Genomic DNA, 17,400 nt, shown 5'->3' with positions numbered 1-17,400 from the left:
AGTGGTTCGATATTCACTCTCGGGTGCTAATGCAAACCTCACATGCATCGAGGTGTTCATGGACACTGGGGAGTGGGAAACTCCGTTTTAGAGAGCTGTGAAGGTGTTTTTGCCCTGGGCCGCAAAATACTTAAGCCCGTCCCCGTGTAACCGGAAGGGAGAAAATCCGCAGGGAAATAAAAATTACAAAATTTGACAATTACACGGCTCCTCATTCAGGGAAGCAACTAGATATCCCTTTCTTTTCAACAGCCCGCGTGTATATCAATACAGTACAGTGTACAAAGTAGTAAAACCACAAGGTCGTGCGATCACGATAGACGATAAAAAGAAAAAAAAAAGAAAGTGAAAAAAGTTTTTTTTTTTCTCTCTACTTTTTTCTTCTTAGAAATAGGAAAGAACGCTTCCCGAGGACGCGTGAACAAAATTTTTATGCGTCCTTTTCCGAAATTCCAAGTACAGTCGAATCCCGTTTTAACGAATACCGTTATAGCAAAAATCTCGTTTTTTGCACTTTCCTAATCCCCCAAATAAGTTTACGTAGGAGAAATGCAAATACCTCGAATTCCTTTATAACAAAATTTCGTTATAACGAAGTGATTTCTCCAGTCACTTGGAGTTCGTTATAACGGGATTCGACTGTATTTGACGCGTTATAGCGCGTCAATGGCATCTCTGTGTATGTATCAGAACTAGAAACACATCAAGTTTTCTATGATTAATGATATTATATCAATGAACACACACAGACTACAAAAAAGTAAATTTCTGCATTCAAATTTATTGCCAGGTGAGAGTTGGAGAGGTGAATTACATTCCTGTTGTTTGAAAGCATCAATGGTTTTAACAGTCAAGAAATTTCAAGAAATTTTGAGACTCAAAAATCAGAATACATATCATATGCAAGGGAAAATTCCTGAATTTGTAAATAACTCATCATATAACAATGAATTTAATAAGTAATTACTATATCAAAGAATCACTTACCACCAATAAACCATGAAATCATTATTTTATTTGATTTCAAGCAACTTTAGTCCTCTCTTTCCTTTTATCAACCATAAACAGCATTATACAAAAATTATGTAGCCAGAGCTCAACCAAGAAAACAGTAAGCGGTAGCTCTGATTAACAAAGAAAATATTTATTTTGGTAGAAAGCTATTTTTCACTAATATATATATATATATATTCTTTATTTTTACATTTTCGATCAATATATATATACAGATATATTAAATCTTTAGTTTTTATATTATCATCTGCTAGTTACATAAATCTGCACATGAGTGCAAGTCCAGTTTTTTGGACACCAGAAATGGCGACCAAGGCACAGAAGTTTTGCTTTAGAGTAATGAATTTGATACTCTTTTCTTTAGTGTACATGAGCTGCTACTCAGAACATTTAATTAGTAGAGATAATTTCAATGACAAACTTTCAAATATTTTCTCATAAGTTCCCATAAAACCAAAATATGAAATTGTGATGAGCTTATATGAAATTCATGTTTTGTCAATATTTATGAGAAAAAATTATGATTCATAAAATCATGATTTTTTGCAAAAGGCTCCATGATATGCAACTCGTTGCTATAGATAGATATCCCTCTATTGTGCATATCATAGGAACATGAAATTGCACATGCTCAGAGTAACTGGTTCAAAAGTTGAAAATAATGAAATCCAATCTAAAAATCGTAATGACTGGAATTTACCCAATATACATATATTATCCATTGTTGAAATCTTCTACATACTTTGGTCCTCTATCAACAACTTTGATTCACTCATTACATAAATAAGACTATTTATACTGACTGCGTATTTATATTATGTATATATGATACAGCAACTTCTTTTGTAACATGTAAAATATCATTGGTTATATACAACAGATGCAAAAAAAATAATAAAAGTTAATAATACTTGTGTAAAGATTAGCATCACAATTACATCTAATTATTTTCTTCAAAATTATATCACATTAAATTTGTTATCAAGGAATGGCAGGATAAGATTCAATGGTGAAGAGAATTGTTCTACTAATAATCCACATCTTGTTGATGGCAAGTTCATGATTTATGAACGCAATTGCATATAAAACTGATAAAATTTTATTTATGAACCAAGCGTACAAATTTAATACAAAACTAAAAAGGTTTTGTATTAAATAGTAGTTTTAATACAAAACCTTGGCACATAGTTTCCACCACTAGCTAGTATGAAACTTGCAAAAAAATGACAATCAAACATAAAAAGCTTCCTGAAGAATTAGAAATACATAAGATACCTTTTTTTTGTCCATAGTGGATAGGTCAATTATAAGTTAATGACAGTGATTGATGTTCCTTAAAGGATAACAAATGAAAAATTTTATATATACTTGAACCCTGCAAAGCCGAACAACCGTTTCTTTTATTTGGTTATTCACAATTTGATTGTGCTTAACCACTGAAGGGCTTTTTTACACATAAGTTGAAAAGAAGCCCCAAGCATTTTTGGACCAAGGCTTCAGAGCTCCACAAGGCTGTTTGTATTTAACAGATTTATCAGTTCTGAAATTCTTTTCTAACATGTAGGGATGTTATATATGTTGGGAAAAACCCCACTAAATAAAGAGGGAAAGAACCATATTTGAAATGAATCCTGGCAATATAAATTTTTCGTTAATCTGAAAAGGTTCCCGTCCCAATTAGTTTGGATAAGTTGGGTTTTACTGTATATAAAAAATAAATCTTGCTTATGTTAGAAAAAACATATATTTTAAATGGAAAATTTTTCAAGTTCTTGTTCAATTCAAGCTAAAAACTACAAAGCATTACAAGATAGTTTCCAATAAATTGTATCATATCAATCATTTGTAAATATCATAATATAATATCTCAATAATAGATGCAGCCTTATACATTGAAAGTCACACCAATTACTTAAATGAGATTTCATAATAGAAGTCAATCAATGAGAAGCAAAATATCCTGGAATGTAAAAGAGAGTAAACAATCTCTTTCTGATCATACAAAATATTTTCAATTCATTCTAATCAACTTAACAAAGCAATCAAGTAATACATATATCAGGCAAGAAATATGATTTTCTATTAAGTTACTAAATAAAATCAGAAAGTGTGTGTAAAAAAAAACTATTGATGCAGTTAAAAAAATTGAAATCATTATAAATTATGTATAATCATATAACTTCAATATAAAATTAATACACTTTGGTAATACATCACATACATTAAAAAAAAAAAAATACTGACTTGATACTGAAAATGTTATAACATCTTCAATCAATTAAAAAATATATATTCTACATGTTTTAAGTACACATTAGGTAGTAGAAATCCATTGCTTGATAAGCAAAGATGAAAAAATATTCTACAGCAAATTCTGCTTAAATCATCCAATTAAAAAAAACTGATAATTTTTCACTCAAAAATACTTCTGTTTTAGGGATCATATCAGAACCAGCTCAATAGCACTGTATTGCCCAGACAAAATAAATGACCGTGATAACCATGCATTTAAATAAAGTATATGGTCATATTACTTTATAAAGTAACTGTCAATAACACAGATTTGAGAATGAATGCACATCAAATATTACACTGAAAACTCATTTGCCTGTAAACATGGTGCACCACGTTTTCACAGGTAAAAATATAGAAAATAAACTGAATTGCTAGATTTACACAATAAGTAAAAAGAACTTCAGATTAATAAATAAGCACCTGAAAAAATACACCGATCAAAACAAACAAAAATGACCAATTAACAAAATTTCTCATCTCTTAAACTGCTCTCATTAATCAGTTAGCAGGATACTAAATTAATTATTGATGATGATTTGTAGGAAGGATGAAAACTTTATCTTGCACGTTTGAAGAGGTACATATTCAACTATTTGGACAGTTTAAGGGCTAAATAAATTAATATAACAATACATACATACCAAATCACTAATACTTCATCATTTTCAAGCCAGAGAAAGAAAACATCACTATCCCAAAAGCTTTTAGCAATATTAAGTTTTCTGTAAAATAAGCTTTTATCATTTTCTTTAAAGTAAATGAAAGCCCATTAATTGCAAAATTGCAATGGATTGGAAATGTTAAAAATGCAGGGATTTTTATCTATTTTTCTCACCTATAAAGATAGTGTGTGTGTGTGTGTGTTTATGAACATTCACTCCAAAATAACATTCATTAAATAACCTGATTGAAAAAATAGATATTGGCATTCAAAAACAAATTTAGCACATAATGACTATACAGCACATTAATAAACATTTGCAAAAATGTTTTTTTAGGACACGAATAACAAAACTTCATAACAAAGAACCAGTTATTTTTTTAAAACAAATGAACCAGTTATCCGATCTTACCATTCAATTCAATCATCAGTGATGGTGAATTTTGGGTATAAATATTGCATATAAGCAGCCTTTTAAAAATTAAATGTACATGTGTAACAGCCATTAAAACACCAAAATTTTTGGCGATTAAAAAATTCTGGTCAAAACAAATATGACTTAGTCAATCATCGTGATGCGTTGTATCTATTCACTGAATCTAGACTAGCTGCTATCACATGATTCCCAGCACATGACATTGAAATAAATCAACTTCAGTTGCAGGTTCAGGTGGGATTTTTGAGGATTCGTTTCTGCCGAAAATCATAAACATGACGACAGAAGAAGATCATATCAGGGGATACACAACCTTTAGGAAGACAGTCCTGTCGTGGATATCCCTCAGAACTTCCAGGAACAGTGCGCCCAGCTTTAGATGCTATTGAAGCATCCATCAAGGCAATATTAGACCGATATCTGCAAAATTAAAAACACTTTCAGTTTTTTTCTTAAACAAATCATAGAACTGTAATATAATTTACTATAAATTATCAAATGCGTTACCTGCAGTATTCATTAAAAGTAAGAACATAGCATTTATCTTCAATACATGCCACCGAGTTTACATCTCGATGTTTTGAAGCAAATACTTCATCTTCCATTTGTCCAGGTTTCCTTCCTTGTTCAGTGTGTTCAGGCCTGTAATACCACAGGAGGCTCATCATCATCTCCCCTAAAATAAGCACAAATTTATTTGAAAATATAAATTCAATAAATCCAGCAGATTTGCTATGAATTATCTTAAAAAACAAATACAGAGCACATGATTTAAATACATTTCATTAACTCAGAGAAATTGTACAGAACGTTATAGAGTTTTATTGCATGACAGTTTTCAATTAACTGCTGATCAGAAGTTCAAGAGTGCTTATCTTGAGGTTTTCATCTCAAGCAAAATGGAATATATACATTTATTGAAATTCTGCTCACCATTATCTTTTTCAAAATGTTAAACTTATAATAACTAAAAATAATAATTAACATTTAATACATTGTTTTTTGTTTCTAATAAACAGATGAAATATGTAAGCGTCTATAAAAATTATGAGACAAATTTCTGAATTACATATTTTTTTTATGGATAAGCTTCATAACAAATCAGTTGGTTGGTTAGTTTAATGAAATAGGTTGGTGGGGTAAGTAAATGGGAGGAGTTTAAAGCATAACTATCCTATGTTTTGCATGACGTCATACCCCTTGCTCATAAAAAGTGGGTTTGTTTGTCACACGCCAAAAAAAACTTATCCAAACTAATTGGGACGGGAACATTTTCAGATTAACGAGAAATTTATATTGCCAGGATTCATTTCAAATATGGTTTTTTCCCTCTTTATTTAGTGGGGTTTTTCCCAACATATATAACATCCCTACATGTTAGAAAAGAATTTCAGAACTGATAAATCTGTTAAATACAAACAGCCTTGTGGAGCTCTGAAGCCTTGGTCCAAAAATGATTGGGGCTTCTTTTCAACTTATGTGTAAAAAAGCCCTTCAGTGGTTAAGCACAATCAAATTGTGAATAACCAAATAAAAGAAACGGTTGTTCGGCTTTGCAGGGTTCAAGTATATATAACATTTTTCATTTGTTATCCTTTAAGGAACATCAATCACTGTCATTAACTTATAATTGACCTATCCACTATGGACAAAAAAAACGATGACATGAATATTCACTTAAAAAAGAAGAGCATTGAAGAAGGTGATTAGGGAAAGTAAAAAGGAAGTTGAATCTCTCTCTTTCTAGGATGGCAGATAGTGCTGACCCAAAATCATTTTTTGGCCACGTTTATAAGTCAAATTTTTCAAAAACTGAAAAAAAAAATAAAATTTCATAACAATCAATGTAAAATGAATTAATCCATCCCTAGCACCCCAAGTTTTCTAGTGAGAATTTTCGAGCAGCTCTTATGCAAAACTTGAAACTAATTAAAATCAATAAAAAGTATTAAAGTACAGAAAAAATAACAGCAGTATGAAAAACCAAATAAAAATGATGCTAGGGCCATGTCTGATATAATTAATATAATTTATAATCCCAGTGTGAAATCCCTTAAAATTTCTGCCCACAACACAATCTTGCCACAATATCCTCCAGGCCAAACTCATATTCTGTAAAATATTTGCTGCTGAGCTGTGTCAATGATAGAAAATGCAATATGCAATGTAAAATATTAAAATGTTTTGAGAAGTCATTGAGAGCATTAGTTTATGCCTAAAATTATTGTAATCTGATGTAGAGCTTCTTGAAGTTTGAAATGACCTGCTGACTCATGGATCACAGAGTGGATAATAGGAGTCGTATTTGGAGGCATGAATATTACTCAGATGAAATCAAATTCATCAACCCTCTCTTCTCTCAAATGAAATGAAAAAAAAATCCATGTCACACCACAGACTGCTGAAATATTTGAGATTCAGTCTTTTTTGTGTGTTTGTAAAACAAGACTAGTTTATAAACCAAATCATTTTTCGTTATTCATAAATGGAATTGTTCGCAAACAGTCATTCATAAACAGAGGGTTGACTGTATGTCAACAATGAATGTAAGGGGACAGTAGGCCCTTCTCGATAGAAGGATCTAGGGTAGAGAGCAATGCAAGGATGTGTATTGTTTTCAATAACTTTTTTGGATCAGTTATTAATACAGAAGGTGATATCTAAAGTATGGATGTGTCATGGGGTGATAAAGCCCTCAACAATATTGAAGTGGAAAATGCGAAATCTTAGGATCCTTAGGGAATGCAATAATTCGCAGATGACGTGAAGTTAAGGGGGATAGTCTGGATTCCAAATGATAGGGAGATGCTCTAGACCAGCATTTCTTAACCTTTTTTTGCCCATGGCCCCCCTTTGAAGCACGTTTTTTTCTCGTGGCTCCCCTGTCTTACCCAGAGTTTATGACCCTCATCTAGAAGCAAGATCCTTTATACGTATTGAATTGATTTTTTCAGTGAATTTATACTAAACGAAAATTTTGCAAATAAGATTGGCCTCCAGACCACGGGCCTAGAATTGATTGAGCTCTTGCTAGGATGACTAATCCGAGTTCTATTCAGGACCGGCTCAATATCATGGGCCCCTAGGCAAAGTGATGCTATGGTAGTCCCATACTTAGCCGGAAATAAACAGCCTACATATTTCCTACTTATTTTCAAAATTTATTGTACTTTACAAAACATCATGAGGTGGGGTCACTCATGGACATGAGACCCTTGAGCATGACCCCTCACAAGAGTGGGAATGACAGAGCTGCAGCCCGGGGGGCCTGATATGGTTTTTCATCATTTTTTGTTTTCATACTATAAATTTAATATAGAGGAAGGGTCTGTGAAAAATCTAGCCGGAGGCTCTTCTTTGGAGGAAAAAAAAAAAAAAAGGGTTGCTTCTTCAACTACCAATTCCACACAAACAAATCTTGTCAGTGTTTCTTTTCAGTAAAAAATAAACATTTTTTCTTCAGAATATTTAATTTTCTTTAATAAGCATACAAAACGACAATATTTTGGTTCCCATAAACAAGTGGAAAAATTTGTGAATTTTTAAAAATTGAAAACGGTAATATTTTGTTTTGTACAAATGTGTAATTATGTAGCAAATGAACATTAATTGATTAATAAAAACTCAACTAATCAATTTTAATGACTGAACTCGTTTGAATAACTAAAATTTGGTATTCTGCATGAATGCATCAATAGAGTGACAGGAATCAGCAAGGCTATGGCTTACTCTATTTAACGAGTCATTCTGCTTATGAGGTCATATTTTTGGTTTCCCAAGAGTGACGCATTAACAAGGTTTGACTGTATAACAAGTGAAAATAAATTACACTGCTTTCCAACAGTTGAGCATGCCACAGTAAATTCAATATAATTCAAAACTTTTGCTTTGATAGACTCAAAATTTCATAGGAATATATACACTTGGAATATTCTTTTGTGAATATAATTTAAAAAAAGAAAGCACATGATATACAGTAGATGCCACTCATTGGTATCATTGATAATGCCATTAACTGGGTATTGTCATCACTATCTCAAAGAATAGACCAGTATCATGACATGGGCAAAAATTTGTTTATAGTTATCAGGACTTTGGTTTAAGTTATGAAAGTTTTTATTTTCACGTTTTGGAACAAAGGTTTAGTTAAATTTATTTTTCTCTGTAAATTATCATTATCAGCCTGTAAGAATGTGTGGGAGATTAGAAGACATACTCTGTCCCCTTCCCTCGTTGAGAAACATTTTCATAATCAGTTCACAATGTCCTAATTGGAACATAGTACTGCTATGTTCCATGTACATGTGGAGCTGCTTTTGCAATGAACTGCCTATAGTGAAGACACATAAATGCTAGATAAAAAAAAAGGTCCTTCAGTTCTTGGTCAGTTTCTTACAGTTGTCCAGATTTACAGCTTTTGCCTAAAAGATTTGCTCAAGGGGTATATAGAACATGCCACAAATTAAAAAAAACTACATATTGTAGTTTGTGGAACATTAGTTAGTTACATTAAAACTTCTTACAATGGCCGAATAAAAATAAAAAAAAGAAAATGCAGGAGTTTAGCTTGAAGAGAAAAACACCCATTTTAGAACAATATGGGGGAAAACCTCCTAAACATTGAACATTTTGCAACCAGTTAGTTATGTGGGAAAATAAAAATGGAGCAGTCTTATTTTCATATGTCCTGTTTCAACAAATGGTATGTATGATCATCATATTGGCTTCTGGGTTTCTTTCAAATATAGTTATCAATTGGTTATTTTTAAAAGAATCCCCCCCCCCCTTTCCCTGAGTCCCGTTATCATGTCAAGCAGTGTGCACTGTATTTAGGCATGCTTTTACTCTTTCATTACTTTATTTAATGCAGTGTTTTCCAAAATGGGCAATATTTTCTGGGTGTGATGGAATGGTTTGGGGAGGGGCAGTAGAAGCTATGGGTTTAGTGTATGATCTTGTGAGTTTGCTTGAGTTGGGGAAAAAGAAATGAACGATAATAAAATTAGAAAAGAAAGAAAAAATTTGAAGGGGGAGGGGAATACCAACAGAAAGTTTGGAAAACTATTATTTAGAGCATTTACGCTTGAAAGAAAATGGGTTTGTATGCTGTATAACCCAACCTAGCAAACTTTGATATGCATCAGATAGAATAGTGGTTTTCAACCTTTTTTGACTCGTGGAGATCTTTTTGATATATAATATCTATGGCAGAACCCTGTAGGCCTATTTTTTATTTATTTATCAAAGTTACTGATTTATATTTTCAGTATTGAAAAATATCTATAATTATTTTTTTCAAAAAAAAATTTACTGTTTTTTTTATATTTTCCCTCTGGTGGCTGCAGAGCCCCTGAAGAGTTCACACTGAACACTGGTTCTGAACTACTGAGATAGAACATACATACACATTTTTCAATGACTGAAATATGAGCTGCATCTCTATCAATGCTTCATTTTCTCAACATGGGCAGAGATGTGGAAGGGGGCATCAATGACAGAACCAACTGATCTAACATATATGCATATATATGAATTGGCATCATCCTGCCCCCAGCCTTTTATGTCTATCTCCACATGATTCAGTGCAATAGAAGGCAGTAGCTGTCATTCCTACAGAGAGAGATTTGTGATTACCCTTCTAAGTGTATCCTAGTCAAAGCCAATTAGGAAAAATTCATAATTTTCAGGTTGCTAGGATGACATGATGAAAATTTTTTATCTTCCAGCATTGAATAGCACTTGTTCGCACGAATAGCGAACATTTTCAAGAAAGTCTTATGCTGCAGAAAAAAACAAAACTTGTATTTACCTCTTCTCCCTGCTTGTATTGCACTGTTTCATCGAGATCGGTCCAGAGTTAAAGCCAATTTTTTCCATTGGCTGATAATGTTACCAAGGGCTCTGGATAAAGTGTTGTGATGTCCCTTTCATCATATTTCTGATCAGGGCTCTGTCCAGATTTTTTTTGTAGGATCATGTTTTTGTGAAAAATTCCCTTATTTTTGTGAAATGGTCATTAATTTTGTGAAAAATAAGTAATTTTGTGGGAAGCTAAATAACCTTGTTAATCTATTACCACTAAGTTACCACAAAAGAAATGAATTGCCAAATTTATATTAATATGTATTTTGTGAGTGGTCTATTTTTCAGATCCAGAGTTTTGTGAAGGGTCCGGAAAACAGACCTAAATGTTGGCTGGACAGACCCTTGCTGATGAAAAACTTTCCATCACGTCGCCCTAACAACTAAAAACCACAATTTTTCACATAATGGCTACAAAATCCTTGATTGTTTTATCAATCAGGTTAGGTCTGGCATTCAGGCAAGCCAATTTGTTTGCAGAATGTCCTCACTCTGAAGATATTTGTTGACTAGTTCAGCTCTATGTGGACAAGCGCTGCCCATGAAAAGGAAGAAAGAGTGTACTGCAGGAATCCATTATGGAATATATAAGATCTCTTCTCTATACTTCTGAATATATATAGTCAGGAATCCTTTACAAAACATATATGCAGCCATCTATCAGAATGCCTGCCTAGACTATGACACCTCATCCACTACAATGGTCCTTTTTCCTGATGTTGGAGGAATCGTATAGAGAGGATACAAAGTTCTTTCCAGATGAAGTTACATCAAATATCATCAAACCAAATCTGGATTCATTGTGAAGAAAACCTGATTGAATAAAGTTGGGTCCATGCAGGGCCATATTAACCCATATGAAGGCTGTAAGCACTCAGGTGTTTTTGGTGTCCCCTCCTCTCGTCTCCTTTACTTTTAGCCTTATATAACAAGGCCTCATGACAATTAGATCTGTTTACAATTTTCGAGAATAAGTATGTAAATTCATAAGCGGGTATTTTTAAGTGGGGAGGAGAGGGTGTTCAGAAAAATCATTCTGCTCAAGACCTATGATGCCACAGCTTGGAAGCCTAAAGTTCCGGGGAGGCCTCATGACAATTTGATATGGTTAAAATTTTGGAGAGAGTAAGTATGTAAAAAAAAGTATGTAAGGGCAAGAGTATTTATAGCTAGGTAAGGGACCTAAGAAAACTTTGTTTTGCTTGGGGAGCTCTGGGTTTACCTCATGGAAATTCAGTGAAATCTTAACACAAAAACTGAGAATTAACACCAGTTCTTGTTCGTAATTAACTTAGCTTTTCTGCTTTTGTGTCACACTCAGGGCAGCAACTACAGAAGAAAATTTACTCTGTTACTAGTGGGATCTGTATCTATTTTACACTTTAACGGCCCTCACCATAATTTTTAACCGAAAGAGATTAAACTCAGCGCCTGGGAGATCAGACTACCCCTAGTTGCAGCCACGGTCAACCTGCTGCTAAAGATCTTCAACTGTTTAATCAAGCGTGCTCTTAATATTTTAGGGTTTTTACTGGATGGATGTTGGGAAAGAAATTTACATTAAAAAATTTATTATATTTCATCATTTTTTGTGGTGTCCCTATTCTCCTGGTGCCATAAACACGTGCTTATTTTGCAAAATTGGCTCTGGATTCCCCTCACGTTCTGATACACACAAGATAGCTGCCTCAGACCAGTACTGTATCACCACTGTGAGCATTTAACCAGTTCATCCCACATTGTTGTTGTGCTAGCATCTGTTTTTCATGTACCATCATGTCATGTATATTTGTATACGTTCGTGTGATTAAAGTAATTCCAGTTAGCTGTATCATTTATAAATACAGTGAAACCTGTACAAAATGGAACGCCAATAGACTGAAATAATATTCCATTCTAGACAGAATTTCTGTTTTATAAAGGTGCAAATAAAAGCACTAATCACTGAACAGACTATAATTTGATTATGTTAAAGACAGGTTTCTGTCTCATACAGTATCCGTCTCAAACAGGTTTCACTGCATATTATACTGAGCAAGCCTACCAGAATAGAAGCAAAAAAGGACTTTCTCAAATTAACCAAGCATAGCAGATAGTTGATCAGGTTGTCATAAACCATAGAAAGAGAATTCTTTTGAGAAAGTATTTTCACAGGAATTTATGATCACATTTTTAATTTAAAAATGCTCAATTAAAGTTCATGTCTATGGCCATGAGATCAAAACCAACTATATCATTCCATAAAATGCACAAAACTCTTTTTCGTTTTGTCTCAGTCTCACCATACAAATGCTTTTTTTTTAAATTTAAAGAAAATAATTTAAAACATAATATTTATTAAGGAACAATTATCTCTCAAATTGTGTGTCTGAGTTGAGTACATTATTTTGAATAAGTCCCATTGTTTTTTTTGAAAAATTAATTTTCATCAAGAGATGTTCATGTTCAATATCATGTTGATTTCTCATGAATGATTGATGAGTTCAATGGTTTGAGCACACTATTCACTGAGAAAACACAGCCCAACTTCTTAACTAAATTTTTGATGTCTCAAAAGATTTTGATCTCGTGAGTCATATATTTTCTATAAATTTAAGTCCTAAAACTCAAAATTTTTGGAAACAACGTTTGATGGTACATATCACATCTAACCACACAGACAAGGGGAAAACCCCTCTCCCTCTCATAGACAAATACAAATACAAATACAAATACAACGCCACAACAGGCAAATTGCCCAACGAGGCGGCTGACTTAAGAACATCATGGATCCCCGAGCCCCTACCTACTACTGCTACACCACACATGCACCCCTCTCCCCCCCGCGGAACCCCCCAACGAATCGGTATATGCGGGAATGTGCGTGTACGTGTAGTGCAACCTGGCGTAAAGTTTGTTTCTGTGTAATGCTTGTTATGTGTAGTGCTGTCATCTGCCCCCAGTTTTACTAACTATGAGTGAAGTGTTATGGTTGAATGATTTACCGTTGTAGGACTGTTGCTCTCTGTGGCGAGACTTTTTAACGGGGAGATCGGCTCGCATTTGCGCCTTGAAGTTGGGAACCACAGAAAACCAACTTCAGCCGACCACCACTGTGGGGTTCGAACCCGGATCCTCGCATCACGAGTCCGGCACTATAACCACTCGACCACCACAGCGGCCTATATTGCTATTCATGTATTGGAAAGCACATTAGAAACAGCAAATAATATAAACACAGTTTTAATGAAGCAAAACTATATGAACAAAAGTCACAAAAACATAATCATTACTAGAGCCCGAAAGTTCAGGCAAAATGCCATAAATGCCTTTTTTTTTGCCTATTTTCAAACATTTTTGGTAAAAATACCTTTTTTTGAAATTTTCTTGCCATAAATGTGTGTGCCTATTTTAACGTAGTTTTAAGTTTATTAGTGAATTTCAGAGGCCATAATCTGTAAAACTTTATTGGGCATAAATAACTTGGGATATTTTGGGCATTAGGAACTTCAAAATTGCTCTTTTCAAAATTTTCCAATACTCGGTATTAATTATCATCAGAAAGCCCACCCCATCCCTTTCCAGCCCCATTTAGACGCAACTAAGTGATCTAAGAGATTGGGGTTGGCATGCATTAACTTTGCTTTGACCGGGTGGTGTTAGACGTGAATGATTTTGTATTAGATGAACGCAGCTTGTGTTAGAAAAGCAGAGGAAAATTAGAAATTTGTTTTTCCCACAGGCTTCACATGTCTCGCTCAGGCATTGGACTGCATAGTATGTGTATAGTGGACCGATGATTGCCCCAAGAGGTCTTGAACTGACGTCATGGCTCACACAAGGTAGGGTAGGAGCAGAGAGAGCTCAAAGGCTCATGTTGTTTTGATTTTTTTGCACCATAAATGCACTGCAAACAACCATGGCTATTTATTAAACATACATATTTAGTATTCAATTAAATTGACCAGAGTGGCTCTCAGGAGTGTTTATCAGATGCGCCCACACAGGGCTCCATGCTTGAAGGAGTCCCACATATGTGGTAATATGAAAAAAGTCAATTTTTTCTTTCTACGAAAATAGAACAAGATAGCCATGTTTCAACTATAGAAATGATAATGATTATTCCAAATAATACAACAAATGAAAGAGAATTATTTGCAACTCGAGGGACACCACAGATAATTTTCTCTACTGTATGTACTCTCTCTTTGTGTCTGGTAATGGTGACCCTGGAATCGGCCTAACCCTGAGGGTCTTGTAACATTTTATGTTTGGGCTTAAAATCCATCTAACTTGGATAATAATGCAGTTATTATAAACTATAATTAAAACAATAGACGGATTAAGTGGAACCAATTTTTTAAGCTAGCTTTCGGACACTTAATACCTTTGTTTTTAGTCATTTCTTCTTCCTCCCAAAAATTATAAATGCCTTTTTCTAGTGCCTATTTTAGGCATTTTTAGTGCCTTTTCGCCTGCCTATTTCGACCATTTTTAGTGCCTAAATTTCAGGGCTCTAATCATTACATACTGTATGTTATATATAATGACAGGACAGCTTACCATCCTCTGGATTTTCCCAGAAAGCAGCAACTTTAGCGACATATGGTAAATCAGTTTCTTTTGGTCCAGATTTTAATAGAACACAATCTCGTTCTTTGATAATATCACCTTCTCTATGGCGCATAGCTGGATAACATTTCTTTGGAGCGGGAATAGAATCATTCTAAAAGAAATGCATAAAAAATCACATTAAAAGACTAGGGATATAAAATTGAATGCAGTAAATTATACCCAGTATTTCAAAAAGTGCTATTATTTATTATATGGTAATCAAAATTTTTTAAACAGCCAATTATAAATAATATACAACAACTGCATGAACTTTCTTCTGAGTTATTATGCAAGTATTCAGTGTCATCAGAGGATTGCCAGACATTTTATCTGTAACGGCATTATAAATGAGTATAAAATGTTCCAATTTGTAACTAATTTAAGAATATTTTTGTTGTTCACATTGATATCCAAAGAAAATTTCCATTTTTCCAAATCAGTATCTGATTAACAACCAATATATTCACATTCTTTTAAAACACACACATCACAGTTTCTGTCAACAATTGTCAATTACCTTTTGAATCTTGTAATGTTTAGTGCTCTCCCCATATGGTTAACATGTTTCCTTAATAATTGGTATTTTATTGTTGTGGTTTTTTTAATAAAAATTTAATTTTTTGTTAATAAAAGGAAGTTGCACCTAAGATCCTCTTCATTGTTTGAAGGGTCCTTAACCGAGTCATCTGGTTATGAGGTCATATGCCGCCGCACACAATGGAGATTTTCAGTCAAATTATTTTTCAATTTTTGAAAACTCATTAGTAATTATTTCAATTATAATTTTTTTTGATGATTTAAAAACACAGTTAAAAGAACATGATGAAGTAAATTTCAATGTATTCACAAAAAATTTTAATCAGGAAATATATTTTATTAGCTTCAAACTTTTAAAAAAGGAAAGAAAGGGGGAGGGGAAAGGAGAAATTAATTGGCCAGATGACTGGTTAAAGACATATTTGTTAGATCAATGGTGCTTAATGCTTTAAGTGGCACTGACAAGATCTCACCTCCTTAAAATCTTCTTATTTTATCATTGATAAGCCAGATACTTTGTAAATTTAATTTCTCAATAAAATATTTTCTCTATACTTTCTTAGTTCTGAAAATTGAAAATCTGCTGAAAATCAAAGTCCTACTTCATTAAAAACGATATGACATTTTGAAGAAGAGGGGGGGTTGAGTTATTTCTGCTGTGTAGTGGCATAGCTGGGGGCGGGAGCAGGGAGAGTGATTGCTCCCCCAATCAAAATTTTGTCTACATTGGTGCCTATTCTCCTAAATAACTTTTGATCTCCAAAAACCTTTGTTAAAAAAAGAAATTGAATTTTTCATTTTCTACCTTTACTGACCAAAATGATGAGTGAGAAAAATTTAAAAAATCTCCACTTATATAAGTACCTCTTGTAGTTTCAGTGATTGGGTTTGTACAATTCATTTAAGAGAAGAAAGAGATAAAGAGTGGAGGTTTTTATGTGTTAAGCATGTTCATAGCAGCCCCTGTTCCTCCCTTTAGTAACTGCTTTGCTTACAAGGTTTTGCGGAGAAATTAGAATGACTTCTATTTGATGGATGGGTGAAAAATATGGTAACCTTGTCCTAACCTAACTGCATGTTACAGAAAGGTAAAGAAGTTGAAGGAAAAAAAAACAAATGAAAGGAAAACAGTAAATACATAAGTGTAGATAAGAGAGTGTAGGTTATAGGAGAAGTAGATTTCTCTTTTCCATTCTCACCCAAACAGTTCTCCTTTGCTTTTACACGTATATAGTAGAAGAGAAGAACAAATTGTATGTGGGGGGAAAAGTCACTAATATAATTGTATAGAAAAAAATAAAAGGAAGGTAAAAAGAACAACTTCGTAGGGTTACAACAAAGCCTGATGGTGATAAGAAAGGAAAGAAAATATAGAGAGCTTGTTTGACTTTATTCCAAAAGCATTTGGATGCAATATTACTTCCTTGATTGTAAAGTGGTTAAAGGTCAAAATCTTGCCTGCTTCTTGCTGTAATTTTTCCTCCCCGTTATTGGTTGTTCTTGGTAGAGATCCTAGAAATACCTTTGACAGGTGCCTCATTTCTGAGGATATGGTGTTCACCAAATGCTTGTTCTGTTGTGAAGGGCCACCTGAACTTTGATTAAGGCACCTTCTGAAGAAATTCAAGCTACGAGAAATATCACATTTGCTTTGGGTGCCTTAGAGTTTGAGCTCCCAGAAGTAGCACTTTATGTATAAGAGACAGCTAGATTTAGGGTGCCTAGAAATGCCATGTTTTCTGTAGGTGCCCTGGCAAGAGCTACCTGTGCATAGGGCTGTGTCAGACTAGGAGGAAATGAAAAACAGATCTAAGCTTTTCAGCCCTAAAAAACCCAAGATAAAACACAAATGGTGTTCTGGAAGAGTTTTTCTTAAAGGTGGGTGAAATAAAAAACCTCTAATTCTGGGTCAATAGCGCTCTGAAATACAGAGAATCAGAGAGGAAATTACAGTCATCTACAAACATTCTATTATATTTATGCATTCATAATGCAGAATTTT

General features: G+C 33.6%; 1 protein-coding gene across 4 annotated transcripts in view; it reads right to left on the bottom strand.

The window, feature by feature from the left end:
- Positions 1–761: 761 nt before the first annotated feature.
- Positions 762–17,400, bottom strand: part of LOC149067571 (uncharacterized) — a 251,303-nt gene continuing 234,664 nt past the window's right edge. For all 4 annotated transcript variants that reach the window (XM_089252450.1, XM_089252452.1, XM_089252451.1 and 1 more), the window contains 3 exons: positions 14,811–14,973; positions 4,914–5,082; positions 762–4,826 (listed from right to left, as the gene is read on the bottom strand). In XM_089252450.1, the coding sequence (XP_089108576.1) occupies positions 4,637–4,826; positions 4,914–5,082; positions 14,811–14,973 (522 nt within the window). In that variant the 3' untranslated portion in view covers positions 762–4,636. The remainder of the gene's footprint in view (positions 4,827–4,913; positions 5,083–14,810; positions 14,974–17,400) is intronic.

The sequence above is a fragment of the Pholcus phalangioides genome, unplaced genomic scaffold (genome assembly GCF_987345545.1).
Source record: "Pholcus phalangioides strain wild (caught in Gottingen) unplaced genomic scaffold, Ppha-v1.0 ptg000029l_1, whole genome shotgun sequence".
Taxonomy (NCBI): domain Eukaryota; kingdom Metazoa; phylum Arthropoda; class Arachnida; order Araneae; family Pholcidae; genus Pholcus; species Pholcus phalangioides.
The sequence above is the reverse complement of the archived record's forward strand: the minus strand, read 5'-3'. Positions and strand labels throughout refer to the sequence as shown.